Here is a 26,810-nt window from a genome sequence, read left to right as displayed (position 1 = left end):
AGAGTTATGGTGTTAATACATCCATCAGAAAGACCGGGATAATGGCACTCGGGCCGTGAGCGATTGTAGCGCCGGATAAGTATATAAGAAATATGTGTCGTTACATTTGCAATAATTATAAAACTTAACTTAAACAATTTTAGTTAATAAAACGAATCTTTTGTTTTCGAAACCGTCATCACGAACCGCAACCAACATCGGAACATCCTTGCTTTTTTGAAGTTAGCATTTCGTCTTTTTTATTACAATATTTTTAATTAAAACCATCGCAATTGTTGCCCCCGTTCAATAATGTTTTTTTCCCCCCCAATTCGCAACTGTCTTCATTAAGTCTTCATCTAATGCTTTGTTTGCTATTTAACGGTTTTATCACGGGCACTGATATTGTTTTTCGTTTCTTTGCTTCGTTTTCAGTCGCTTATCACTTGCTATGTGTTTATGTGTATAGGCGAATTGCAATTGCAAAATAAAGTTAGGCAGTACCGATCAGTTAAAAACTGTAGTCAGAATAACACATGCTCGCACACGTAGCTGCAACATTTTTTTGTTTCTTCTCGACGCGGGATTGTTTCTGTATTCGAAGTGAACCTGTCTTTTTTTTTCTCAGCACGACAATCTCATTCTGTTTAATGTTTTAATAAGATGTTTAAAAAAAATGAACTAACAGCATGTAATTCGGCAAGTTATGTTTGTACATTTTTACACGCGTACAGTTGTGTCCTGTTGTCAAATTAAAAACTGCTTTAAGCTGTAAAGTGCTCCAACATGGTAGTACGATTGTTGGTTGTTTTAAGAATCTTCATCCATTTTGTGATTATGTTATGAAAGTTTGTGTCGGTTTGAGGTGTTTGAATATCATTAAAGTTGAGCAGTTCGTAATATAGTAAGGCCAACCTCAAATTTAGTTTTCCATTCCACGCACGCGATGGTAAGAATCTATTGTGCAGATTGAATATCTGAAGAGCTTCTTGGTAATGTAGTTCTTCGTCTACAACTAAATTATTTGCGTGTTAGAGAAATAGTGTCATATGCACGGTATTATCGCAATTTCACAACTACGTATGTTATTAGCTTTCTCTTTTTAAAACTGATTATCTCCCTTTCTACAACCACTGTTATGCATATTACATGTCCATGCTTTTGTATGTACCTTGATTTACTTTTGAGGTGATTTTTATAGAAAATCACCCTTCGATCTGCACTCATCTATTTTGCACTCCTTTTGTTATAAAATTGTAATCAACAGTAAAAGGACGGAGAAGGAAGTTTGGGAGAGGGACGGAGGAGGGGGAGGGTGGATATGGTTTAGTATACTAGTAATGTAGCTCATTATTGTCTAATTTTCTACCATTCGTTTCCGTGCTTTTCCTTCAGGCGTAAATGTATAATGACTATACTTTTAGGCATGCAGCTATGTAAATGTAATTCTAGTATTTTTGGTTAGTGCCAATCACTACACACGTTTGCTCTCATGCTTAATCTTTTTGTTTATCTTTTCAAACCATCGAACCTTTGTCCCCGGCCAATCGACCCACGTTTCAATGTCTACGATCCGCTTCCGCTCTCGCGACTATCGAAACCGTTGAGTTCTCATCCAAACAACACGCCTCATTCATTTGTCTGCACTACATTTTTGTTCCATTTGCACGACCATTATGTACGTATCGCTATCTTGTTAACTTAATATTTTACAGCAAATGGTTCATACCATGTTGCGCATCCTTAACTGCTACAACCTAGCGAGTTAGCTAATAAGATCGTAATTAGTCATTAGTGTACGGCTCCATTTTACCACCGTCCTGGTAATCAGTATCGTGTTAACTTTACTTCCGTTTATTTTTTTATATTTTTTGTTAATGTATATAATATTAAGCCAGTTTCTCGACTCAACATTCATCAACAAACGACGTAACATCAGTCTTATTAGATATCGTAGCAGAAGAAAAGAAACGGGTTTGTTCAACAAAGTTTAATTCAAAGTGAGCGCGACGCCTAAGTGTGTGTAGAGGCGCAACGAAACACAAGTACAGCCTAGATCAAAATGCGAGCGTAATATAATTTAAGGAATGGGACACATGGAAAAAACCAGGACAGCATGTACGTGAATCCTTCATCCACTGTAATGCATTCTAATTCACAAATATGTTGACGATCTATGGTTGGATTAGTGTGAGATGGGTTAGTGAACTGAGCGAGCAAATGGACAGTCAAACAGCGTTGCCGATCAAGTGTGATTAAACAAAACGACTTATTTTGGTTAAAATTGTGTTAGTATGCCTGTTCAAGTAAGTGATGCAGTACAGTCTTTTCCCGTGCTACGCGACATCATTGCGACATCGTGCTATGTTGCATCATTCGCGTAACTCGGGAAATGACTGTTTAACCAATAATGCGCATGGTTCAATCCGCACCACAACTCATACGCTAGGTTGATTATTAATCTAATAAATGAAGTCCCAGCTAAAGAAGATAGCAAGCCATTTAGACATAATACAGACCTACAACGGTTATGGTGTCAAAACCAAAAGAAAAAGTTGTTCTCTTATCGTGCAGCTTCGAATATTCATAAATTTTAGTTAGTGAGCTGAAGAATTTTACATTAAAACATAAACCTCTTCAATTTCATGTCACTTGTAGAGAACAGTTTTAGCGCTAAAAATCTGCCTGGAAATAACCGATACTGAGGGTCGACGTCACAAAGCGCATTCAATCAAGAAAATTGTTAGGCAACGGCAATAAGGCAAACATTGAACAACACCGAACCCACATGGCTATTGATACATAGTTCAGATTACAATTGGTGCACTACGCTTTTTGAAAGCTACAATTAATCACAGTGATCCTCTACTAATTGAACTTGATCGGATATGAACAATTCCAGTCAAGACGCTTATTGCCGGGTGCTGTGCACGCAACGTAAAGACCATGCGCTGACGTTTTGATCACATAACGGCGATTGTGATTTAGTGTCACAATGATGCTGTTTATCTGCATTGGTAAGTTGATGGATTCTATCTTATTTTTTCTGGAAATAGGTAGCTGCAATAACTTCACGTAGACATGTACGCGATATGGATTTGTAACGGTTTTATGATTAGATTCGAAGTGGGAAGGGAGAAGGACTGTTTTGATAAACGTTCGACTGTCAAGGGCGCCCACATACTCGCAAGGTTTAGAACGGATTTTGACTGTACATAGCTATAGCCCGTACTGGGCAAGCTTTCACACGCATGCCACGCACGCACGGTTATCACTTTAGAGAGAATCAACGAAAACATATTAAAACGATCGCGAGCATTGCTACCGGATCAGAGCGACTTCATTGATCACCAGCTAGGCAGATTAGAAAGTACAATTGGCAAATCCGTTAGGAATAACTTATGAGGAAATGGAGAAAACTGAAGACAATTTGCAGGCCAAAAGCATCAGCGTTCTATCAGATGTCCACTATCATATTCTGCAGCTGCTGCAAGTTGCTGCCCATTTTGGGATTTTCTGGCAAACAGCGTATTCGCAGCAGCCAGTTCTTGCACTCAAGACACTTGCTCTGGCGCTCTTCCCGACTAACGTCCACGCCGATCGTACACGCGCCCCACGGGTCGGTGTTTTCGCGAATCACGGGCAGAAACGTGGACAGTATGACACGCAGCGTATCGCAGGCCCGGGTGCAATGGCTAGAGAAAGAAAGAAGATGCAGATGGATATTAGCGACGTAGATGATTGATACAAGTACAATCAATACAAGTGTTGTTTTTTCGTATGTTTTTATGGTGTTTTATCGCTTTAAAATATAATAAATATAATAAATATAATATAATTAAATATAATGAATAATAAAACTATTCTTTAAATCCAATTTAATCCTTCAGATTATCAGGAATACTTACCAAATTGATCAACACTACAAAGTATTGCACACAGCTCCATGGAGATTATAAATCTTGGATCTCTTGGAGCCTTTCAGGAGATGAAAACTATATGTTCCAGCAGGACTGTGCAATCTGGTCCAAATCTGATTTCAGAACGATTTAACCTGGACTTTCTGGACATAACTTTTTTAACTAAAAGTGTCCTAAATTTAAATTCTATCGACTTTTTGTTTGGTTCTGTAGGATGTCGATTCTCAACGAATACAAGGACATCGATCCGGACAAGCTCAAGGCGGTAATTCTCAAATGTCGGGAAAAAAATCATCGTACTAGGAAAATATTGGCAAACCAGTGGACTGTTTGCTACCGATGGAGAACCATAAAGTTATTAATAGAGAGTAACAACTTCGATGAAAGTCATTGTAAATGCTTCAAATATTTACATACTGTAGAGAGCTTCACCCGCGTCAAATCCGTTTATATAGATACCATTTTCTACAGCAAAAGAAATCATTTATCTTTTCAAACACATTTGCATTTAACAGCAACAAAAACACACAATCACATCTGCAAAGTTTTTGGCAAAATACATCAAATTACAATGTCAAACATTACACAGTCATTTTTGTTTTGTTCCTTGGCAAAATTGGACGGTAATTTGATATTGTTGATGCAACTGGCACATTAAACCTATCGGCACATTTAGTGCCCCCAAAACATCCCTATAACCGGGGTACCGGGGTACAGTTGTATTGTTCGAAGCCACGTCCCCGTTTCGAAATTGTCCCAATCGGTACAAATCACAAAATGTACACATAAACACAGGAAGCTTCATCCCGTACCCCTTAAGGGCAGGACACGAATGTATGCCATTACGGCGAATTGCTGTTCTTCATTGCCGTTGCAAAACAGTTACTATTGTTCGGCTGGGATTGCTCTGACAAACGGGGAAGGCAGATTGCATGAAAACAAAATCATATCTCGCTTTACCGCCATCCACTCTGCTGTAGCGATTTCCTGCCATCCTCATGCCGTGTTGATGATTGCACTCGTAGCACCGTGGCAAAACAAGCCAAAAGATAGAGGCTGCCGTAATAGATACTTTTCATAATCTTCCCATCAAATACAGGTTCGGAACGACCCCGGCTAGCAAATACCGGTTGCGATCGGCGAATAAAATGTCGGCGATATGCACCTAGGGACACACGGACGTCCTGTGCACCCATATTTGGGTTGGACGTTTGCCGTTGGTTCCCCCATCAGGGAAGGACCGACGCCATCAACATCAATGGCGCATGAAGAGACACACGGGCAGCAGTATTTCTTCTTTGTTTATTAATATTAATGCTGTGTGTTTGCTATCCCTCGGTACGCTATCCACTTCACACTTGAGAAGATGTTTTTTTCCCTGGCTACAGTGTTGTTGTGTAAGTGTTTTATATCCTCCCTTGCTTTCGCCATAGTACTCTTGCTGCTGTAAAATATTATTGTTACAATAATTCACATCAATTCCAGACGTTGCATCCTTACATCGTGAGGAAAATGAATGATGTGATTTTGCACAATTTAATGTGACAAATAAAATCCCAGTCGTATGGCTGCACTGATTATTTTCTAAATATTCTATCATTTGCTATAGCCGTTCATATAACTCAAACAAAATTATATTCTATCAGCTAAAAAAGTTAAAAATATTATATTCTAAGCGTCACCTCGGTACCAGCTGTTGTTGCATCCGTTAATCGCCATCGCACTTCGTCGCTAATAATGTTACACGCAATATATTGTTGCACTCTCTTTTCTGCAAACCTCCGCTCGGCCCTTGCCAAACCGGGGAAAACCACTCCCTCGAGAAAATCGCGCAAAACACAGTAAAATAATATCAAGGAGTGACAACGAGTGACATTTATCCGGTCGAGGGGTTTCGATAATACCGGTCGCTGATCACAATCACTACGAGATGAAAGACGGGCAAGCGTGTACACGGCGGTACGGCATAATGAGCCCTTGCCGGTTGGTTTTCCGATTGACCCCTCCCAATTCGTGCTCTGCGGCCGTGAAACTTTACCCCTCACGTTTTTGGGATTCTGGCCCTATGAAGCTGTTGTAGTGATGGTCTCTTCTAAATCCTGCTGTACACAAATATTGCATACAACAAGCAATTGGTTCGTTAGGGGGCTTTTTGGGAAAAATAGTTGTAAAGGTTTAACATACGAGCAATTAAGGAAAGAAGTAGTTTAACTCTATGATACATTCACAACGTTAGGAAAATGTATTCAATGTTTGCTAATCGGAGAATGAAGCTTTATAAAATCCCTCAAGAGATTCAAACCACACATAATAAGCTACCTTATGCTGCTCAGGCAACATTCGATGATTAGCTTATGCAAAATATTGTCCTCAAATTTGGCCCTTATTATTTACATCAATAGATAAACACAACACAATAATAGACCCTTGTATATATACAAATATAGAAGAGTTACAATTAAAAACATATTTGTCACCTCCTTGGACAACTTAAAACAAATTCACACTCATCTTGAATAAGTTTGGGACTCTCCGATTTCTCGTTTAACACTAGAACTTCCGAATAAGCCATTTTGATCGGCACGTTTCATATTTATCACATTAATGCTTGGGATAACACAATTCTACCAAAGTTTATGCATGATTTTTTACATATCTTTTCAGTAGCATGGCCTCAACAACGTATTAAAACATGATCGCTTATAAACGCGCATAAACGCTTATAACGCTTGGTAGTTCTAGTGTTACATGCAAAATTAATTATCAACATACGAAATAATCCATAAACATTCGAACAAATCAACATGCATGTACAATTTCAAACAAAAGGGTTATTGGCAGTGGAAATGTTTTACTCACAATTTATACTCGCTCTGTAGCAGATCGTACACCTTTGGCAGTAGCAACACGCACATGTCAAGTGTCCATTGGGAGCTATAACAAAAATAAGGGAACATATGGTTAAACCTATATATGCTTTGTTCGGCCGCAGTTCGCCATCGACAACTTACGTTTTCTCCAATATTGCGCCGAGCACGTCGACCAGTATATGCTGATCGTTCATGCGTACTGCCACCTTCAGCGCACCAGTTACGTCGCCTGATTTGGTGTAGTTGCGGATGGCAGATAGCAGTGCGGTTCGATTACAGAGCGCCTGTAGCGTAGTGTCGTGCTCGTTTCGTAGCACCTGTATTTCGTATTCCATGCTCGTACTCTCGTGACCACCGTACCGAAGGATAGTGGGTCCTACGGCCGGTTGGTCTAACATTAGTGCGCCCACATTTCCAACACTGCCATAGTCTGCCAGCGCCTCCCCATGGGCGTTCATTCCCGCATTCTGGTTAATGGTGGATGCTCGCTGACTGTAAATTCCACCCGCCGGTCCAGCTGTCGTGCGATGGCGAATATCCAGCGATGTTTTGGAGCGTACCGGTTTGGTGACGATTTGTACCTTGACGTTCGCGTTATGCTGCCGAGAACGTTCGGTACCACCGTTCGTGCCGTTACGCATGCCCGTGATCTGAGCACTGCTCTCGCTACGCTGAATTTTGCTCAGGCTCGACCCAGTGCCACTGTGGTACGGTGGCTGGTGGCTCTGGTGCCGGATAGGTGAGCTGCCACGACTGATCGGCTTCTTGAACGTGACCGCCTCATCTGCCGGCAGTTTGTTCAGTTCAAGTGTACTTTTCGAGGTGGCAAGACGTCTTACAAGGTTCCCTGCCGATCGGCTGTGGCCTACGCCACCGTGAATGCTGCCGGGTCGTCTTTGGTCTGACGCTGTGCTGACCGACGATCTCGTGTTGCCAATTCGTCCGCTCGTCCCAGAACCACCGCTCTTTCCCGTCCCCGATGTACCACTAGCCGTACCGTTCACAAACGCCGAACCAGAACCACCAGTCATCTGTTGACTGGCACTTTTCGGTGCGTAGTCCGGTGGTTGTGCATTGTTAACCGGAAAGTCTTCCTTTTCAACCTCTGGCACAATTCCCTTCGGTAGTGGATAGTAGTCAAGGCTGTTCAGATTGTACATCTGCATCTCCTCTCGCACTAGATAGTGATTGTTAATGAGTGGACCAGCAGAAGGCATTACCGGATCTCCCGGGCCTGCCGGAAACGATATGCCTACATTCGATCCACTAGCCATTCCGCCATTTCCCAGCGCATCCAGCGAGCTTTTGGACGGTGGTAGATTGAAATCGAACGCACTGCCATACGTGGCATCTTCTTCGTCGATCATTTCGATGTTCAAGTTTGGTGACATACCGCCACCATTACCACTGCCTGCTTCGCCTTCCTGGCCCGCATCCGATGCGACTCCCGCACCGGCACCACCTCCGCTGGCACCAATCGACAGTCGCACCTTGCCACTACCTCTGCTGAAGCTCTTGCGAGACGTTTGATTGTGGGTGAATGATTGTGATTGATTTTGTGGATTGTAAAAGGCACGCAGATGCCCTAGCGGCACGGCATGGATCGCCACCGAGGCTTCCTCGTACGTGCCAAACAGCAGCTTTGATCCAGCAATTTTCATATCGCCCAGCTGGCTCCAGTTCGAATCGATTCGATCATACTCTCGGTCCGGTTCCCATCCAACTACAGAAATACCTGCACCGGTACCGACGAACAAACATTTGCCACTCTCATCGAACGTGATGCAACGCACGGGCTGACCACTACCACCAGCGCCAGTACTGTGCTGTGCAGGCGTTTGTGTGATCAGTTGTCGTTTCTCGAGATCATACAAATCCACGGAACCATCGCTTCGACCGGCAGCCATTAACAGATCTGTAGGATGATACTTTACGCACGTTGCAGGTGTCTGTCGTTCGGTAAACTCCATAAACAATTTGCTCATTCTGATATCCCAGATAATGACGCTTCCTGTAGAACCAAATTAATTGATACCGTATTAGTTTATGTCCGATGGCAGGTATAAAACAGATAAAGAACACAAAAATAACCAACATAAACTATATTACAAAATAATGCGTATCAGTGAGTTGATTTTTTTTTACGGATCTATTTTTGACTATTTTCTCTTATGAATTGTTCAGTTGAAAGAGTGAGAGTTGAATTTTGAAAGTGACTACGAATAAAGGCGCTGAATAATGCTGACAATAGGGCATAATATTCAATAAATTCGAAAAATATTAGCATAACAAGCAAAACTTCTTTGACTTTGACGCTTACCTTCAGCTCCAGCCGAAGCAATCCACGATCCATCCGGTGAAAACTTGACCGAATTAACATGCGACATATGACCCCGGTATCGCTTGATGCATACCTTCTCCCGGACATCCCAGAGTCGGATCGACGTATCATTGCTACCGGACACGAGATATGTGTCACTGTACGGATAAAAGTCCAGCGTGCGGACACTCTTCATGTGTCCGAACAGCGAGATGGAGTCGGATGCATTCAGATTCCATCGCTTTATTACACCGGTATCGTCCGCAGAGTAGACAAAATCATCGGAATAGGCAAATTTCACACAATCGATGGACGAATTGTGCCCGGGAAGTGTCTATAAAAGTAATGAGTACCATGAGGCGATAAAAATGAAAACGTTGGTATAGTTATTTAATTTCCTTTCCATATAGATACGATGACTAGGAAGCTTACCATAAAACATTTCTCGTCACCGAATGTCCATAGCTTTAGGTTTCGATCTTGACCTCCAGTAACCAGAACGCGTCCAGTTTCTCCAATGTCTAGGCATGTTACTTTACTGCTATGAGCTTGAATAGCATCTGTGGGAAGGGAGAAATTTATAGTTAATAGTTTATTTGATCCTTTAACAAAATAAATTTTAATTTCGATTAGATGATAGGTATTGGATTGTGCTGGAAAACTGTTGGCGGCTTAAATAGATGGTTCACACTGCTGAAAACAAAAGCCCGTTGTAGCTGATGAACCACGGTGTATTTGTTTGTATGTTTATAAAGATATTGGGCACGGTCTAGTTGTGTCTCTAAAATGCATCGTATCGCTTTAGGCGCTTTAGTCACCGTTCTAGAGCATCATTAACGTACTTTTTTCGTGCGCACCAGCTAAACTGGGAGGATCGGTAGTAACAGAACTAGCAAATCGAACATTATGCCTAATTTGGTACAGGCGCATAACCTTGCGCTCCGTTGCACCAACACAACATCCGACCTTTCAGTGACGACGGTCTCAACACACAATCACAATGCCCGCTTTGAAGCAGGCAGCATGAACGGCGAGGGGAATCGGGGGGGTTGCTGGATGCCGTATTTATGTTGCGTTTTATTTGCGATTCCGTACTGGATATTAACAATGTTTTCGTGAAAGTTGGCGTAGTAATAGCGTTTGATAGATCTGATTGATAGGAGTTTCCGTTGTTTCCGGTTTTTTATGTGTCCGCCCAACACGACAAAGAAAAGAAACCGATCGCGACGCGACGGTGAAGGACATAATGCAAACAGATGGGCTCAGCAATCCACCAACAGTATTCGCACCCACCCACATCGAATCCCCGCACACTCACATAGTTTGGACGGCAGCTTCTTAGACACCGATGCCATATCCTAGAGCGGGCCCCTGTTTTTCAACCACTAAATATCACCGTCCTGGTACGGACCTACAGCAAGTCAATGCCTTTTCGGTACGATCGTACGCGTTCGGAGCGGACAGGCCTGGGTGTAATCATTCGTGCAACCGAAGAAAAACGCTGCGCCAATTCCGTCCGTTTTCCACCCTGTTACCTCCGCCGTTCACTAGATCGTTGGGTTTTGTTTTATTTTTTGCCACCAACTCCGGCTCTTCGTTTTGGGGGCCGTTACGATGTTCTGGCCCTCTAAGAATCTTGTCTTTATTTTCGGATTGCCGAGACGAGTCACACTCTCGCTGCACTTTTTTCCTTCTTGCTGCTTCTAGGCCGAGTTTTTTTACAAACAAGGCCGACTGACAGCTACACACACAACAAAAACTTGCGCGATACGCGTGGTTTAAAGCAGAGAGTTCATTTCTCACACATTGTTTCGGTTGCGGCTCGTTCATTTCGATCTGGTTCATTCGTTCATTGTTTATTGATTTCAAGGAAAACATTCAGCTATGCAGAATTCAACCCGTATTTGTAAACCGATTTGGATATTCATATTTTGTATTTTTTTTATTTTCTACAAATTCATAGAACATATTTTATTATAAATCTTTATTTACGCTAAATCGCCTCAAATAATGTATTTTAGGCTCTGGCGAAACCACGAAAGTAATTTGGATATTTTTAAACAATGTGCGGCACGAATGATGTGCAAATTAGCAACAGCTGCAATGAAGCGAACAAATAGCCTTGAAATAAAGCTATTCATTTGAAATTTGATTCATTTTATGCACCTGCTTGCAACGATTTTGAATCACATTACCATTGGAGAATTGCTGTAAATGGAACAAAACCCGATTTTATTTCTCCAATATTCCGGATGTCGTTGCTGTCAAAAAGGAAAACGGCAACAAATAGAACCTGACGGAACCGGCGCGAATACACCATTTCTAAACAATATGATACAGTAGGTTGAGGTAAAGTTTGCGTAACGAGAGGAATCATTTTTTGTTAACTTTTAGTCACTGTTTTAGGTGTTTCATTTAACCTGCGCAATGTTTGTACCTAAATGTGTGGTATTAACAGCAATGAGGCACAGCATTTTACGGCTCATTGCCCGGCGGATGTCCCAGCAACGTTTCAACCTGCAGGAAGCCCGCTTTGATACGGAATATCTATTAAACCTTGCAAATAGGCCAACTATTGAAACGAACATCCAGCACAGAAAGGGTATTGGTGATATACAGCTCGTGCATAAAATCCAGGAGCAGCTTTCTGCGGGAATAGCTCTGACGGAAAGCGAACGAGCCACCTTGAAATCCCAACTTCAATTGGAACTGAGCAAAATTCCCAATCGTACTCACCCCCAAGTGCTCGAGTATGGCAACGAGCCAAGAATTCTGAGACGGTTCAATGAGCAGCATAAACGTACCGATCGAAAGTACTTCCAGTTCAGCGATATCTGCAAGAAGATGAATTTATACCGGATGGAGAATTTGGGCAACTTTACCGGACATCGCTCGTACTATTTGACGGATGAGTTAGCCGAACTCGAACACGCCCTCATCAATTATACCGTAGAGGGTTTGCGCCGGCGAAACTTCCAGCTTATCACCGTACCAGATTTGCTACCGGGACGCATTATTGAGAGCTGCGGTATGAGCGTGCATGGTGAGCGCAATCAGGTGTACAAGTTGACTAGCGACGCAAGGGAATCGCTGTGTCTTTCGGGTACATCAGAAATGGCACTGGCTGGCTACTTTGCTGGCCGTGTGATACCGGCAGAAACGTTACCATACAAGCTAATGGCTGTGAGTCGATGTTACCGTGCGGAAACATCAGCACTGCAGGAGGAAAAAGGCATTTATCGTGTGCATCAGTTTACGAAAGTAGAAATGTTTGCCGTCTGCCGTCCTGATCAATCAGCTGCCATGCTCGAAGAGTTTCGTGATATCGAAGTGAGCCTGTTTGACAAACTTGGACTGCACTTTCTGTTGCTCGACATGCCACCGTGCGAGCTGGGAGCACCAGCGTACCGAAAATATGACATTGAAGCTTGGATGCCTGGACGCGGCATGTATGGTGAAATATCGAGTTGCAGCGACTGCACGGACTATCAAGCACGCCGGCTCGGTATTTGCGTCACAAACGATGACACGGATAGAACGGAGACTTTTGCCCACACGGTCAATGGTACCGCATGTGCTATTCCGAGAATGTTAATTGCACTGATGGAAAACTTTCAGAACGAAGACTATTCCATAACGATCCCAGAAGCGTTACGAAAGTTTATGAACGGGAAGCAATTCATCCGTAGGCGAAAAGTGTTACCGGAGCTAAAGCTAACGAAACGGTTAGTACAAGAGGAAACGTTTTGAATAAAACATTTCGATACGTTAGAAAATGGAAACGATTTCCCGTTCTGCTGCGTTAACTAGAGTTCGCAAAAGAGTAGGTAAGCCATTCATTCAAATTTCAACCGCCAATTTTCCACTCTGATTCAGCTTACCGAAAAGAGTGATTATTCCCATATCTAATATGACACTTTGCAAAGAGAACAGAGAAGAAACTATGGTGAAACTATGGAAAGTATCACATTGCACAGATGGATAAGGGATGATCGGCACGTATTTCCGTTTTGTAATTTCGTTGTAGCCTCGCCCATGATTGAGAAACAAAACAAAAAAACGAACTTCATCCATACAATCCAATACAAAGAACCAGTTTGGCAGAAAATTTGCAGAATTCCTTACCACACCGGATGTTTGTCTGCGCATTACATGAAAATTAAACCGATGTACGAGATTTATGAGCTACAAATGGAAAAATGAATAGCCAACAAACGGTACAAAGGCGGTTCCTCCCTGTCCATATGACGTAGAAAACACTAAAACAGCTTAACCGCCAACTGCAAAACCATAAGGCATGAGACAAGCTAAACGCCGCCGCTATCCGACAGCTCAATGTGCAATGAGGCGTGAAAGTTATGCGATATCGAAAAGGTATCGATATTCATCGCGAAGACGCGGTGTTCTCTTTGCTTGAAGCGAAAAGTAAGATACAATTTTTTATCGCTATCATATGTATAACTGAATGATGGTCAGACTACCATTAAAGGTCAGGTTTTTCGCTGCAGAAGATACAATTTTTAAAGCTCTTTCCCTCCCAATTTGTTCGATCTAAATGCAATTGATGCTGATAGTTGCTGGCAGCGAGCAAATTCGTAGATAGAACATAAACGGTGAAGATTAAGCATACATACGTCTTCAGAAATTTTCTACGAATAGTAACCATCGATACCAATATGCAAACCCAAGTACAAACCAGAGGGGTAAAACAATTTTGTCAGTTCCGTACCCCTTCCAACCTGTTGGATTCCACCTATTCTTACGTATCATGTGATAAATGATGCACAACGGGCAATCGGGCATGGTTTGGTACATCCGCGGAGCCAAAGATTGTGATCGAAGGTAGTGGTGTGCGCACACATGGTCTGCAATTTGCGTGCGTGAACTCAAATTGATTTGAAACAATTCAAATTGTCTTCCAGTTTTTGGTGCTTTGTTTCCCATGATGAGCGGTTGAACCTTCTCGCCCTGCTCAACGGACGTTGAGATGATGGAGGCAACGCGAAGGCATGTGCGTTTCCTCGTCTACCATATCCAGCGGGGTCCCGAGGGGTTGTTTAACCTACCCAGGCATAACCCTTTAACCTGATGTGTGCGGTATAAAAGCAAACGGTTCGTGGTGTGTCTTCTCATTACGCCAGCAGTGGTGTAACATCCAGAATCGTGTTGTGTCTCTCAGAGTAGTGCGCAGCCGGCAAGGATTACCTCAAATCTCCTCTTCTATCAAACTACCCATCTACGCCTCCCGTGCGTTGGATCTCAGCGAGCTCCAAGTGCCTCAGATATACATCAGCTATCCCCCGTTCGCTTGTGCATCCCTAGTTCCGGAACCGCGGTGCCGTGTGCTAAGTGTTGTGGTATTTCACATCAGTTTGTTGAGGAGTTCAACATTCTCGCGTTCGCTGGAATAGAATAAAACGAAACCCTTTAAAAAAAAATGTCATACATTGGCAACACCTCAGATGTGGAGCAGGAGAAGAATCTGTCCGAATACCGACGACAGCGCAGTTCTAGCAATCTGATGCCGACCGGCGCCAAACAATCGGTCGGCAGTCCGAAAATGTCCGATGTGCTGTGGAACGATAAACGTGCCGCGAGTCGTGCTGTGAATGCGAGCGATGACGACGACTCGGAAGTGTCAGACAGCGAGAACTTTCTCGCCAAGGGTGCGTTTCTGCTTACGCCCTCGCACGAACTGTCGATGGACCGTGCGGCACTGATTTGCGAAAAGATGAACTTCAAGGGTTGCTTCAGCCTGACCAAGACGGCCACCGGCATACTGTTTAAGTTTTCCAACCCGGAAGACTATCAGGCGGTGTTTAAGAAGGGCTTCCATAAGGTGACTGGGGCACGGTTCTACAAAAAGATTGCCATCCCGTGCCGGCCGCAGAAGACATTCATGCTGTACGTATTTGACGTACCGGAGGACCTGCCGGAGGAAGACATCCGGCACTCGCTGTATCGTTTCAACTCGGTGGTCGAGGTTGTCCGGCTGGTCGTGCAGTATCAGAAACCCGCGATCCAGCCGGATCCCGGTCAGATGCACGCGACCGGTAAGTGTACGCGAGCACGCGCCCGACTGATTCTGGTCTCTCTGTCTCTCTTTCCGTTTTTCTGCATTTTCTCTATCCCCATTTGTATGTCTTTGTATCTGTCTGTCGATCTACCTGTGTTCCGTTCATTTCTTCCCACGCGACCCACGGCGGTAACGATGCGCCAACGCCAGCAGCCGCCGGTGCGCCCCAAACGAAACCTCAGGTACCAAAGCTGCCGACTACCAAACCAATCGACGAGCAGGACGTGGCACTGCAGAAAGAATCGCCACCACCACCGATACGTATCACGCTCGCCTCGCTCGATGAGTACAATCACCTACTGCAGAACGGGTTGGACTTCTATGGGGCTACGTTTTTCCCCACCGAGGCCCAACTACCACCACACGCGGCCAAAATTGCTACTAAACGAGGAACGTAAGTAGAGAAGTCATTGCTATCTTATCGGCCATATTCGAACTTCTTTTGGAGTCCTAGGAGTCCATATGCAGGACAGAGAATACTTTGTACAAGCAGAATTGCAGGATACTGCAGCAGTTAGGATAGAACGAACACACTATACTCAGCTATCTCTTATATTAAGTAGATATGCAGAGCTGCAAGAATTCATCCAATAGGGCGCGTAAATCTTAGAAGTTATCAGATTAACGATCTAAAACACAACTGTGACTGTGTAAGGCTTGGACAGGCACTAAATTGTACACAGGAATTAATATCTAGTTTTGCAAGGTCAGTAAACTTATCACTGCGATCAGCATATACAGTAGAGAAACTCAGTATAGTATGCACGTTTCAATATCCTACCTATTGCAGACACTAATTAATGTGCTCCGAATGTAGTTCTTTGGTGGATCTTCTGTTGACGATCTCGTACAGCTAAAAGATCACGCTCAGATCAGTCGTAAGCGTTGTATTCATGCTACATACATATGTGTGTTCCCTTTTCCAAACTTCCGTTAGACGCATGATTGACGGAAGCATTCCAGGGCGTGTGCGAGAGCTGCTCCCAGTGTTTGATGCGGCGGGTTTTAGCAAAATTCCGCCGCCGGCATCGAAAACAATAAAACCGCGCCCATAAACCGCACAAGGACCAACATAAAAGCAGCGGCCAACTGTTTGGCTATCATCGTCATTACCATCGTCATCGCAATGTCTTGCCGCGCCGAACATACAGCACGCACCATTCTCTCGCAACGCACATCTGAACACCGTTGCCGCCAACCGCGTGGCAGGAACCAATCAACCCGACACAGCTAATACCAAACCCCCATTTGCATGCGCCTTAGCGAAGCAGCGTCGTTTCTACGCTGCCGCAACGTTGCGTGACGGATTGCGCTATGCGTGATTAGTTCGATGCCTCACCATCATCAAGGGATCTTCGCTCCGAAGCAAGGGCAGTTCAATAATCATTCCAGAATCCAGAATGCATTGAGCCATGCAGTACACAAACCCATCATACAGCATATTGGATGCGCGGCACCAAGGTGTGCAGACTCATACGCCAACCTAACCTTACGATAGGAATGTATCGCCGAAGTCTCGTCAGTTCCGTAATGATTTTATATATACATATATCTATATGCTCCGAGCCACTCCTTTCCTGCAAAGCCGCATACTTTCAACATCAACTTCCTGTTTTGGTTTGATTTAAGCTATTTCTACGATGCTTGTTCCTAAGCTCTAGGTTCCGACCTAGACGATCCATCATGTGCATAGATTATGCAAATCCTATTCGAATAGTTGATGATTACAAAAAAAAAATCCCCTCCATAACCTTCATAATAGATCTGCATATTTGTTGGGAAAAAAACAATAAAATTTTCTATCTCTATCACAGCACAAATTCTAACGACAATCTTTTGTTTGAGAAAAAAGCGAACGGAAACATTGCATGAACCTTGCTAACAACCGATAGGAGTAGTACGGATTAAAAAACTGTGATGTTATTTAATAGAAATAATCTTTTATTATGGATGTTTTTCTGTAACACATCATTCGTTCATTGTCGAACAAATTTCCTAATGTCTAGGACGCATGTGCTTCGCGTATGGCCCGGTGATACATACGTACGTTTTTCAAAAAGAGGGAATACAGTCAAACCCTTTTACAACGAGTATACTCCTTTCCAGTATTTTAATCGTTATACGAAAACTTCTTTAAAATTGTAACACATTGACCGCAAATGAGAAATAACAGTTTTCAAGTACATTGCGTTCCCAATTTTTTTTTCTGTCTGGGGCCAAGACCAAGCATCCGATGTGTCTATCAATCTCGTATGGTCTATCATTTCGAAACGTCGGTCTTGACACAAGTCCGGTCAACGGAAGCCGGAAATAACAGGCATAGACCTCTTGAGGTGTTGTTTGTTGTGCCGATAAAGAAGAAATATTCATCAATTGGATCCAGTAATTTATTAATAATCATTAATTTCCATTAATACAGGCAGTCCCATAGATACGCAGTTCCTCTTATACGCGGATTCGAAGATCCGCTATAATAGCGTATCTCGCGGACTGCCTGCAGTTGTTAACCTTCTTCTTCTCTTCCGTCACAACCAACCTCAGTAGGTCTAGGTCTACCATTTCTGGCTTTTTGTGGCTTTATTTACCAGTAGCTGGATAGTCAATAAAAACCGGCGCCGTTACCATCATGCCTCCGGGCCGTTCCTCACGATGTTAATAGTTAATAGGTAATATAAGAAAAATCGAAAAATTGACATGATTTTTGGATTGCTTCAAAAGATGAAGCAAATTTTGAATAAGAAATTCAATGTAGCGGGATATGAAACAAATTCTTACTTAGTTGCGCACCTAATACGAATCCTGTCATAATTTTATCTCCTTCTTTGATATCCGCACGATGGTTCCCGTTGCTTATTAACAGGTTTTGCAAAATCTGGTAACTGATTAGTTACTTGCATCGACTCATCCTCCGCGGCAAGTATTCTGCCCAAATAATCTAACATCTTCAGCTCCTCCAGATTCGATTGATGGGCTCTGGGATTTTCAATAAATTTTAGAAAAAGCTCATTTAACGCTTGTCGAACGTGCAGTACAGACTTGGCAACATTTTCCTTTGCCGATAAGTTTATCCAATCATCGATTGCTATTCGACACTGTTCCTGACCATCGTCGTCTTCATTCGTCTGCACGATGCACTCTGTTTCGTCTATTGAAAATGGTCCGGCAAATATCGCTATGGTTATTGGTGATACGACCGTGTTGCACCGGATCATGGAACCTCTACCCGTTTTACATTTTTCCTCAAACGTCATCCACTCACTCGGCAGCGAAAGTGCATTGTTCTTATCTTTGGCCTTTTTTGTAATCTTTGCACCTACCACTGACGACGGGTGGATAAAAATTTTCTTCTCAAAGCGTGTCTTTAAGGTTTTTGAATACTTTTCCAAATAGCACACGTTCGGGTACAGCCCTACGAGTAATATACCTTTCACTAAGCTCCAATTGTAGGCATACACATTTAGCTCTTGTGCATTACCCGGCCCATAAGATTTAACCACTCCGATCGTACACAAATGTCCGTGAAGTTTATTGCGCAAATCATGCACCATCGTTAGCTTGCCATGATTCAAAAACAAACGATTGCACAATTCTTTGCGTTTCAGCATGGAGCGAGTGCCTAACCAACGTTGGTAGGCGCGAATTAACGAGTAGCAATCGCTAAACGAATTGTCCGACAAATCACGGCGCATTTTTTTCGCCATATCCTTATCGCCGGCAAATGGAGGTATCACGAAAAGATCATTTACGCTCAAGATGCAAACAATCAGCAATACAGGCTCGTAACATTTCATCAATATACCGTACAGCAGCATTTTTCCCAACCTTGCGTCGACAGGTAGCTCCGCTAGCGTGTATCCCAGATCGGTTACATTTTCGTCGTCATCCAACGCTCCTACCTTCTGGAGATATTTTATACTCTGCTTGATGCTCATTGCTGCCGGTGGCGTTATTGCCTTCTTTAGAAACTCCTGTATGGATGCATCCTTCATTATCAATGCTGTTTGCAAACATATTTCTGTAAGCGGGACGCGCAATATTTCCGGCAACGTGTACTGATCCATCGCACAGTGGCGCGTTCTGCTGTACAACCGGAAACAGGTCCCCGGCCGCGTACGCCCAGCACGGCCAGCACGTTGTGTGGCGCAAGCCTGCGATATCCATGTGGCGGCCAACGAACTAGTAGATGTAAGCGAGTCATAATATTTTTGCTTCACCTTGCCACTGTCGATCACGTACACCACGTCATCCATCGTTATGGACGTTTCAGCAATATTGGTCGAGAGAATGATTTTGCGTACTCCCGAAGGCACGGGCTTGAACACGGAATGCTGATCGGTCGTTTGCATTTTACTGTGCAGCATCAATACTTTTATGCAGTGCAAATTCGACGCTTTGCTACTTAGCAACCCGTACTGCTCCTGTATGTCGTCGTAACCGGGCAAAAATACCAGTATGCCCCCTTCTGACTTTTGGTGGCAGATGTACATGATAATGTCGAAGATTAAACTATGATCGATCCTATCGTCACCGACGGACGTATGATATGCATCCAGCAATAGTTTGGCGTCGTTTGGTGCCAGCGTCACTATGCGCGATTTTGGTAAATCGATTTTCCCCATCGCTTGTTGCAGCAGATCAGAACATTTACCACTTCCATTCACAAAGCAAGCCCAATTGTAAGCGTTGTAGTTATGCTTCTCCTTTATGTTAGGATCCGCTCCCATATCCAGCAGCTTTTGCACGATTTCAGTGTAATCTATCAGAGAAGAACAAAAACAAAATCTCCAATTAACATTAGCATTGATGCACTTTGATGGTACATTTATGTTTAATTACTTTTAGCAGCTGCAATCATTAGGGCAGTCATTTGTGTTTCGGTATGCTGAAAGTCGATTGGAATGTTTTCCTCCTCGATCAGTACAAAAAAGTTACGAAAATCATTGGGATTGTTCTCTATCCAACAAATCTCCAAAATATCGTTCATCAATAAAATTGTTTCGTCATCCATATTAACTGTTATCGGTTTAAATCGTTCGCCAAATTGCCCTTCCGTGTTTTTGATTATTCTCGTGCGGACATCTCTTACATTATGGTTACAGGTTTCAATGTTAAACAAAACATCTTCAAGAAAAACGATTTCTATTGGAAACAATCTGCCCGGTATCTCAATAACTGGACAGTTGTTAAAATATTTCGAAAATGTGTCTGATTCTATAGTGGCAGACATCAGAATAATGTTAAGGTGTGGATTTTTCGACAAATTGTCCTTCAAAGCTATCAGTAGAAAATCGGAATACTGATCTCGTTCGTGAACTTCATCAATGATGATGTGTGTAATATTTTTCAGAAAGTTTGAACACCCTTTACCCATCAAACACCGAAGCAATACACCGTTCGTACAAAACAAAGCGTTCGTGGTAGATTTTACCCGACTTTCCAATCGAATTTGATAACCCACCGTATCGCCCAACTGTTCATTCCTTTCGTAACATACTCGTTCCGATACTGTGACTGCACTGATGCGTCTAGGTTGCGTGCAAATGATCCGACAGGGTTGGGTTTTTTGTGCAGCTTCTTCTAAAATATACTGAGGAACTTGTGTAGTTTTGCCAGATCCAGTGTTTCCCGATATTATAATGACTTGGTTTTGTTGTATACACTTTAGTATTTCCTGGTGAAACTGCGCTATGGGCAATCGCTTACGGACGGCTTGTATCTCCTCACAACCAGTCGGCAGTGGTGGTATCGAAGGCGAGACCGAAGTAACATTGATGGAATGTGATTGAATAGGTGTTCCTTTTCCCAAACGCTTGCAAGGCTTACGAAACGCGTTGTAGGACTTCTCGATTTTGTTTAGCATCACACACGATTCGGGTGTTACATTTAGCGCAGCATCATCGTGTGTAACATCCGGCAAGCCTGTCTTGCATATAGTCAAGTACCTGTTTTCCCCTGAAGTAGAAGAAAAGAGATTATAAGAATTTTTACCCGGTGCCACCCATTGCTTTGGAATATTAACCCATTATACGTATGAAATTTCGAACGCAAAATACTCTAAAGGTTACCGAATAAAAATAATGTCCTATCACCCCCACTATGGGTGATTCCTAGAAGGATTACAAAGCTTCATGCCATTTGGATTAATATTTTGTACACCTGTAGTGGGATGTCATGGATGCAATGGCAGAATACTTACCTTTTCCGTGGGATCTCGATTTCAATTGCTTGTTCCGCACGTATTCGTGAATGTACGCCCGATGTTGATTGGTAAGATCTGATGGAAAATCGTATTCCAGCTGATTCTCGTCCTGAAGAAACAGATCTATTTGCCTGTGTATTGATATTCGGATATCTTCTTCGATTTTTACGACAATTTTTGCTTTAGAAGCCATCTTCGACGATGCTATTAATTGTACGCCCTGGCACTGTGTGAATAGCATCAATCACAAAAAAAAGCTTTATCATGAGCGGTAGACTGTTGGTCACTTTTCAAGCACTCGTTCATGTATTAAATATTTAACTTTTACGTCTGTTTCAATTTAGGATATATTTCATTGCGGTCTTCTACACGAATATGCCGCACTACAACCACAAATTAGATGAATACACCGCACGATGAGTAAATATTCGGCTTATATTTTCGCTATGCCAGCAAAAGCTATGTAACAAACTTCAACCCTAGCGATTACAAAAGTAAAAAAAAACAAAATTGATACACACAGAGCAGCAAAAAGGCCTTTACGAAAAGGCCTTTATGAAACAACAAAATTTAGAGAAAAAATCCCATTAAATCCCGTCTTTTACTCCAAAAATGCCGGTAACACTAGAACCACAACGTTAGCAAAATCAACATAATCAAAATATATGTTGACGGCGACGAATTCGAGGCAGTAGAGAAACTCTGGGATCGGTTCATAACGATCATTACTCCGGACAAATTAAGCAGCGGAATCTGGAGGCGCATTGTTATAAGGATTCGGGTTTGAAATGGGCTCCAGAAAACTAGAACTAGGATATGGTCTTCTTCATTCAAGACATTCTAATTCATTGAAGCACCTTTCTAAAGCAATGTCTAAAAGATATGATTAACGTACAATATCACAAATATACATACCTCACTTACGCCCCAGCTTACTTTTCTCCAAATAAATAAATGAAATATTACCACGCAGTAGCTTTTTACGAGGGTAGGTTATGTGTGTTTCAGTTTCTTTTTAATGGTTGTAATTTTATGTTTCATATCCACTATCAGGAAAAAATGTTAATATTTTCCAATCTAACGGAGAATAATATTTGGTTTTTCCAAGCTGCTTAGTAAATCCACTTCAGTACGCTCCGAAAGACAGTTTTTGTAGCACAAATAGTCCAAAACTCTTCTCGGTAATGGAAGAGCTTGTATAAGATCTTTTCGCTTGATTGTTTTATGAATGACAAATCTGAGGAAAAAAATCGGAAAAGAAACATTAGAATGCGTTCGCGCGCTTTACATTTACCTTAGAATATGTGAATGACCATGATGTGGGTGAACTGAAACAAATAAAGGGCAAAACAGATGGTTTACTTACCTGCATATATGTTGCAAACTTTGCACATGTTTGAAACGCGAAACTGGTTTTGTTAATTGAACACGCATGGGGCCGTACTCAGGACGTCTATGCAGAAAAAATAAATACCTGCCGCTTCTCGAATGTTCAACGGCATTTTCTATAAATTCCATTATTGTTCGTGATTTAAATTTAGCACATGATCCGAATGAAAATGAACCTGAGGAGTAGCAAAAGAGGATAGTAATTTTATAATCTAAAACCCAAACGGTTTTCGCTTACCTTGATCTTGATCTATTCGAACGTGGCGCACCGTGCCATTTAGTTTGAATGTTAGAGAAAATATGTAATGATCATCAGAGCTATCTCTAACTAAAAAGCTACCATCCGGTTCGTTTGAAAGTATTTTTTCAGCACCTTCAGAAGTTATTGGACCCCAGTACCAACCGAACTAAAACGGTATGAAATGTAAGAAAACAAACCTTTATAATTCATTTGCCGAGACATTATCTTAAGTTGATACTTTTCTTCCAAAGGTTCAATATGATTCAACCTATTTCAGAAAGGTGGTTAATGTTTTCTACTTTACCTCTTGGACCTTTTCTATACTTGCAGTAAAGTCCATCGACGATTTTCTTTCACCTGATTTCCTTTTTTGGTCGCTAGTATCGCCCATTAGGTACCTTAAATCAGATTCTGCAAAATGGAAAGAACAAAATATGAAATAATTAACAAACATCCAGAACTATTATCTTTTCTGCAGCGTACGTACCATTGGCAGGAAGTGGTGGCAGCTTCCGAGGAGTGTTTATCTTTTTGCCGATTGTGCTTTCATTTTTATCCTTAATGCACACGACATTATCCTTAGCTCTACTGGACACTATCGAACGTTTATTGCTCAAAAACGGCTTGTGATGTTGCTGTCGGCTCACTCGGAAAATGTTACAAAACTTTTGCTTAAGATTTACTGAAAAGTTTGACTTTTTGCACTGAGAACGTATCTCGTGTGAAATGGAATTGCGCTTGCTGTCTGACTTATCACTGGTATGTTTATCAACGACTTTAGATGATTTTCTGTCGAATATAATGTGGGGTTTATTGTTTTTACGCTCATGAATAGAGTTTATCTGTTCACTGTAGTTTAATAAATTATTCCAACTGTTTCTCTGTGATGCTTCTGAAAAAATATCAACACACATTAGTGGATTCCATTATGACGCACATCTTAGAAAATACTTTTTAAAAATACATAGTTGTTTTCTGTTTGTTGTTAAATTATACAATATGCATTCAATGCAAAAAACGACATATGTTTTCGAATAATTCACCCAGTGGTAACCACAAACAAATGCAACATAAATTATACATGCCCCCAATGGAACATTCTCTTTCTTCATTTCTTTTTTGTGTGGTTTACTGCTTTATCGAAACAATCACATCAATGTAAAGTAAGAAATCACAAAATTCATCTAAAAAAAAAATTATACGAAACAAAGCTAATAGCATGGTTGTGTAACATACAATTCGCAGGTACGAGAGGATGAAACTTACCGTTCCGATTTCGATAAAAAGACGTTTCCGCATTGTACGTGTTCCTGATTAAGTCAATTGGCGTTGTATAGATGTCGGAATCAATAGGAACGTTGTAAAAATCTAAAATTTTGTTGTCGTCTAAAGCATCGTGCGACATCGCTTGTGTTATGAACACGGAATCGTCTGCTTTATTTTTGATGGAATCTGTCAGCGAGTTATGTGAGCAAGATAAGCGAGTTCGAAGCGAATTGGAATTGCGTTGAATCGTAGAAATATTGCTTTTAGTATGACGATATAGCGTGACAAAGCACTGCGACCGTTTTCCCGGACTCCATGTTTTAATTTTCAGCAAATACGTTTCAGATGTGTCAATTTTTGGTAAATGACAATTTAGCGGATCGTCGCTTACTTTACAAGCACTATTCTTTAGTTTACTCTTCTTCTCATTCATGGTGTTTTGCAGTTCAATTATACCGTTTTACGTACGTATTCCTTGTAGTTGTTAAGAGACGATATTAATTCAATTAAAGTGTTGATAAATATATACAATTTAAACTAGTATATCTGAAATGAGAGCAGAAATTGAGAAATCAATCATAATGGTCTTACATTCATTCATTCGTATTATAGCGTAATAATATAAAACATTTTCTAATAACACTTCACAGTAGAACACTTTCAATTCTACTCTTTTTATCTATTCATTGACTACAAGGCGGCACACTGAACATGTCCGGGGTAAAATTTTATGACGCAAGAGCTCTTGTAGTATCCCGGAAGATTTGTAACAGTAACAATGAGCAACGTCACATACCAAGTGTTGGTTAGTAGAACGCTCTCAGGACTCTTTGCTACCACCTAGATTCTACGCCAAGGAAATGAGCTAGCTTGTCTACTTTCCAACCTAACGCTAGAGAGGGCCATCCATCCAACCCTAGTCCATCTTGATTCTGGAAACCGCTGATGACATAGAAATCATTAGTTTACAGATCTCCTTTGTAGAGGATGCTTACCAGAGGATAGATCAGGCAGCAAAAATCCTTAAGTTAGATCCAAATTAATGGTGGCACCACCGGTTAACTGCTACAATGATGAAGTCAACGAGTTGTATGATGAACTCACTATCGAATAGAGAGTTAGACTCGCCAGGGCGAGGGGAACTGATCATGATATTATATGACACCAGACGAGCCAGCTCGTATAGTCATTTTAAATCGTCCACATGGACAGGCGAGGCTTGCCAGGCTCAACTAGAGATGGAGTTGATGCGTCCGCCAAAAGCAGGGCAAGACTGCGAAACGCTTGAGACGCCGGGTAAATAAGTGAGTCAACTTTCTTCAGCATATCCATAGATCTGTATGGACAGTAAGATAATCTAAGCGACCAGATTCTCAAATATTTGGCTAAAATACAAAAACTAACTCCTTCTACATATTGAGTACGGTTTCGTCAACTATGTTTTATAAATTTCTGCTCTTATGAAGTTGCAATGCACCAAAAAAATATCAAATAATAATGATCAACTCTGCAGATTTACACTTTCATCAGCTGTAAAACATTAAGCAATTGTTTTTTTTAAGATATCATTAAACATTATCAAGAAAAAACATCCAAATTCTTTACTACTACAAAATTCTTCAAACTGTTGTCAAACTCTAATTACTCTTAATTCTCTTAAAAACAATATATTGTGGATTTATTCAAGTAGAAAGTTAAAGAATGTCCCACTGGTGATGGAGTCATGCAAATGAGCTTTAACTTTTGCTTGTTTTGCTAATTTTTTTCTGCATTTACCCGCCCGTATGTATGTGTACGTGTGGGCATTGGTGTGCGAGTTCATGCGTGCGTATATTTGCAAGTGTATGTGTTTGGCAATATATGTTCCACAAAGATCCTAGAATACCATTTAACTATTATTTGCACTCAACGAGAACCTGCTCCAAAATATCAATTCAATGTTCATGTAGCTCATTTCCAACCCCACTTGCCAAGCCCTAGAATGCAACTTGCATTTTCCTTTATGATACTACACATCGTGCCAGTTAGTTTGTTCCCCGTAGTCGGACATTCCTTACTATGCTGGAGACATTTGCCATTTTGCTATATTACGCCTAGCCTAATTTATGGTTATTCCAATCTATGCTACACCATTGCCAATGTATTCACACCTTAAATCACTTGAACACGGTATTTCTCACATTTGTTGGTTGCGTTGAAGATATGAAAAGGGTCACAAAGCACTATTAGCAATTTCTCTCTTCTATATATATATAAATATATATGTACATTTATTTTTTTATATTTTTCTTTCTTGGAGAGCTGTCAAGCCGACAGCTCATTGCTTCAATGCCGACAGCTATACTGGTTAGTCTGTTTCTTGTTCGTTCTGCCAATTCTACGAGGGCTTGTTTATTTGTTTTTTAAAACAATCCGGCATATTTTTAGACCGCTTTATGTAAGTAAACACTTATTTTTCTTATTTAATGTACTATTAGTATCGTAAAGCTCCTAGTCTTGTATTCAGCCCGTGCCTGTCGTCGGTCTTGTAGAATATTTTCGATTTTGAAA

At 41.7% G+C, this 26,810-nt stretch overlaps 5 protein-coding genes across 8 annotated transcripts; 2 read left to right on the top strand and 3 right to left on the bottom strand.

The window, feature by feature from the left end:
- Positions 1 to 247: 247 nt before the first annotated feature.
- On the bottom strand, positions 248 to 10,771 carry LOC128306348 (katanin p80 WD40 repeat-containing subunit B1). Its single transcript, XM_053043824.1, has 6 exons — positions 10,408 to 10,771; positions 9,522 to 9,649; positions 9,090 to 9,423; positions 6,911 to 8,780; positions 6,759 to 6,833; positions 248 to 3,674 (listed from the first exon to the last, which is right to left on the bottom strand). Exons 1-6 carry the CDS (start codon positions 10,442 to 10,444, stop codon positions 3,437 to 3,439), a joined length of 2,682 nt encoding a protein of 893 aa, XP_052899784.1. The 5' UTR covers positions 10,445 to 10,771; the 3' UTR covers positions 248 to 3,436.
- A 603-nt stretch (positions 10,772 to 11,374) lies between these two features.
- Positions 11,375 to 12,839, top strand: LOC128307170 (serine--tRNA ligase, mitochondrial). Of its 2 annotated transcripts, none has more exons than XM_053044907.1 (2): positions 11,375 to 11,428; positions 11,496 to 12,839. In XM_053044907.1, exon 2 carries the CDS (start codon positions 11,517 to 11,519, stop codon positions 12,837 to 12,839), a length of 1,323 nt encoding a protein of 440 aa, XP_052900867.1. In that variant the 5' UTR covers positions 11,375 to 11,428; positions 11,496 to 11,516. The 2 variants fall into 2 exon arrangements, with proteins under 2 accessions (XP_052900867.1, XP_052900868.1); XM_053044908.1 differs by having other exon boundaries at positions 11,376 to 11,428; positions 11,484 to 12,839.
- A 1,402-nt stretch (positions 12,840 to 14,241) lies between these two features.
- On the top strand, positions 14,242 to 16,971 carry LOC128306879 (uncharacterized). Of its 2 annotated transcripts, none has more exons than XM_053044514.1 (3): positions 14,242 to 15,083; positions 15,221 to 15,559; positions 16,103 to 16,971. In XM_053044514.1, exons 1-3 carry the CDS (start codon positions 14,527 to 14,529, stop codon positions 16,218 to 16,220), a joined length of 1,014 nt encoding a protein of 337 aa, XP_052900474.1. In that variant the 5' UTR covers positions 14,242 to 14,526; the 3' UTR covers positions 16,221 to 16,971. The 2 variants fall into 2 exon arrangements, with proteins under 2 accessions (XP_052900474.1, XP_052900475.1); XM_053044515.1 differs by having other exon boundaries at positions 14,242 to 15,142; positions 15,316 to 15,559.
- A 181-nt stretch (positions 16,972 to 17,152) lies between these two features.
- LOC128306768 (3'-5' RNA helicase YTHDC2-like) lies at positions 17,153 to 21,811 on the bottom strand. Its single transcript, XM_053044373.1, has 3 exons — positions 21,362 to 21,811; positions 20,002 to 21,117; positions 17,153 to 19,921 (listed from the first exon to the last, which is right to left on the bottom strand). Exons 1-3 carry the CDS (start codon positions 21,603 to 21,605, stop codon positions 17,976 to 17,978), a joined length of 3,306 nt encoding a protein of 1,101 aa, XP_052900333.1. The 5' UTR covers positions 21,606 to 21,811; the 3' UTR covers positions 17,153 to 17,975.
- Positions 21,812 to 22,347: 536 nt separating this feature from the next.
- LOC128306823 (uncharacterized) lies at positions 22,348 to 26,549 on the bottom strand. 2 transcript variants are annotated; one of them, XM_053044441.1, is made up of 7 exons: positions 26,411 to 26,549; positions 24,261 to 24,806; positions 23,482 to 23,886; positions 23,299 to 23,405; positions 22,992 to 23,160; positions 22,731 to 22,929; positions 22,348 to 22,601 (listed from the first exon to the last, which is right to left on the bottom strand). In XM_053044441.1, the coding sequence occupies exons 2-7, from the start codon at positions 24,691 to 24,693 to the stop codon at positions 22,442 to 22,444; spliced, it is 1,473 nt and encodes a 490-aa protein (XP_052900401.1). In that variant the 5' UTR covers positions 24,694 to 24,806; positions 26,411 to 26,549; the 3' UTR covers positions 22,348 to 22,441. The 2 variants fall into 2 exon arrangements, with proteins under 2 accessions (XP_052900401.1, XP_052900402.1); XM_053044442.1 differs by lacking the exon at positions 26,411 to 26,549 and adding an exon at positions 24,852 to 25,078 and having other exon boundaries at positions 24,261 to 24,734.
- Positions 26,550 to 26,810: the final 261 nt, after the last annotated feature.

Source organism: Anopheles moucheti, chromosome X (assembly GCF_943734755.1).
Source record: "Anopheles moucheti chromosome X, idAnoMoucSN_F20_07, whole genome shotgun sequence".
NCBI lineage: Eukaryota > Metazoa > Arthropoda > Insecta > Diptera > Culicidae > Anopheles > Anopheles moucheti.
Note: the sequence above shows the minus strand (reverse complement) of the source record. Positions and strands in the feature narration are given on the sequence as shown.

What these genes read in the sequence shown, in the direction of transcription:
- LOC128306348 (XM_053043824.1), bottom strand. Translation starts at nt 10,444, where the DNA reads ATGGCATCGGTGTCTAAGAAGCTGCCGTCCAAACTAT. An exon ending in TGCTTCGGCTGGAGCTGAAG is followed by an intron (nt 8,781 to 9,089) that starts GTAAGCGTCAAA and finishes TTGGTTCTACAG; the next exon opens with GAAGCGTCATTATCTGGGAT. An exon ending in GGCGCAATATTGGAGAAAAC is followed by an intron (nt 6,834 to 6,910) that starts GTAAGTTGTCGA and finishes TTTTTGTTATAG; the next exon opens with CTCCCAATGGACACTTGACA.
- LOC128307170 (XM_053044907.1), top strand. Translation starts at nt 11,517, where the DNA reads ATGTTTGTACCTAAATGTGTGGTATTAACAGCAATGAGGCACAGCATT.
- LOC128306879 (XM_053044514.1), top strand. Translation starts at nt 14,527, where the DNA reads ATGTCATACATTGGCAACACCTCAGATGTGGAGCAGGAGAAGAATCTG. An exon ending in GTGGTCGAGGTTGTCCGGCT is followed by an intron (nt 15,084 to 15,220) that starts GGTCGTGCAGTA and finishes TTTTCTCTATCC; the next exon opens with CCATTTGTATGTCTTTGTAT. An exon ending in ATTGCTACTAAACGAGGAAC is followed by an intron (nt 15,560 to 16,102) that starts GTAAGTAGAGAA and finishes AACTTCCGTTAG; the next exon opens with ACGCATGATTGACGGAAGCA.
- LOC128306768 (XM_053044373.1), bottom strand. Translation starts at nt 21,605, where the DNA reads ATGCTATTCACACAGTGCCAGGGCGTACAATTAATAGCATCGTCGAAG. An exon ending in ATCGAGATCCCACGGAAAAG is followed by an intron (nt 21,118 to 21,361) that starts GTAAGTATTCTG and finishes CTTCTACTTCAG; the next exon opens with GGGAAAACAGGTACTTGACT. An exon ending in AATGATTGCAGCTGCTAAAA is followed by an intron (nt 19,922 to 20,001) that starts GTAATTAAACAT and finishes CTTCTCTGATAG; the next exon opens with ATTACACTGAAATCGTGCAA.
- LOC128306823 (XM_053044441.1), bottom strand. Translation starts at nt 24,693, where the DNA reads ATGAATGAGAAGAAGAGTAAACTAAAGAATAGTGCTTGTAAAGTAAGC. An exon ending in TTTTTATCGAAATCGGAACG is followed by an intron (nt 23,887 to 24,260) that starts GTAAGTTTCATC and finishes ATATTTTTTCAG; the next exon opens with AAGCATCACAGAGAAACAGT. An exon ending in AGTTTGCAACATATATGCAG is followed by an intron (nt 22,602 to 22,730) that starts GTAAGTAAACCA and finishes TTTTTTCCTCAG; the next exon opens with ATTTGTCATTCATAAAACAA.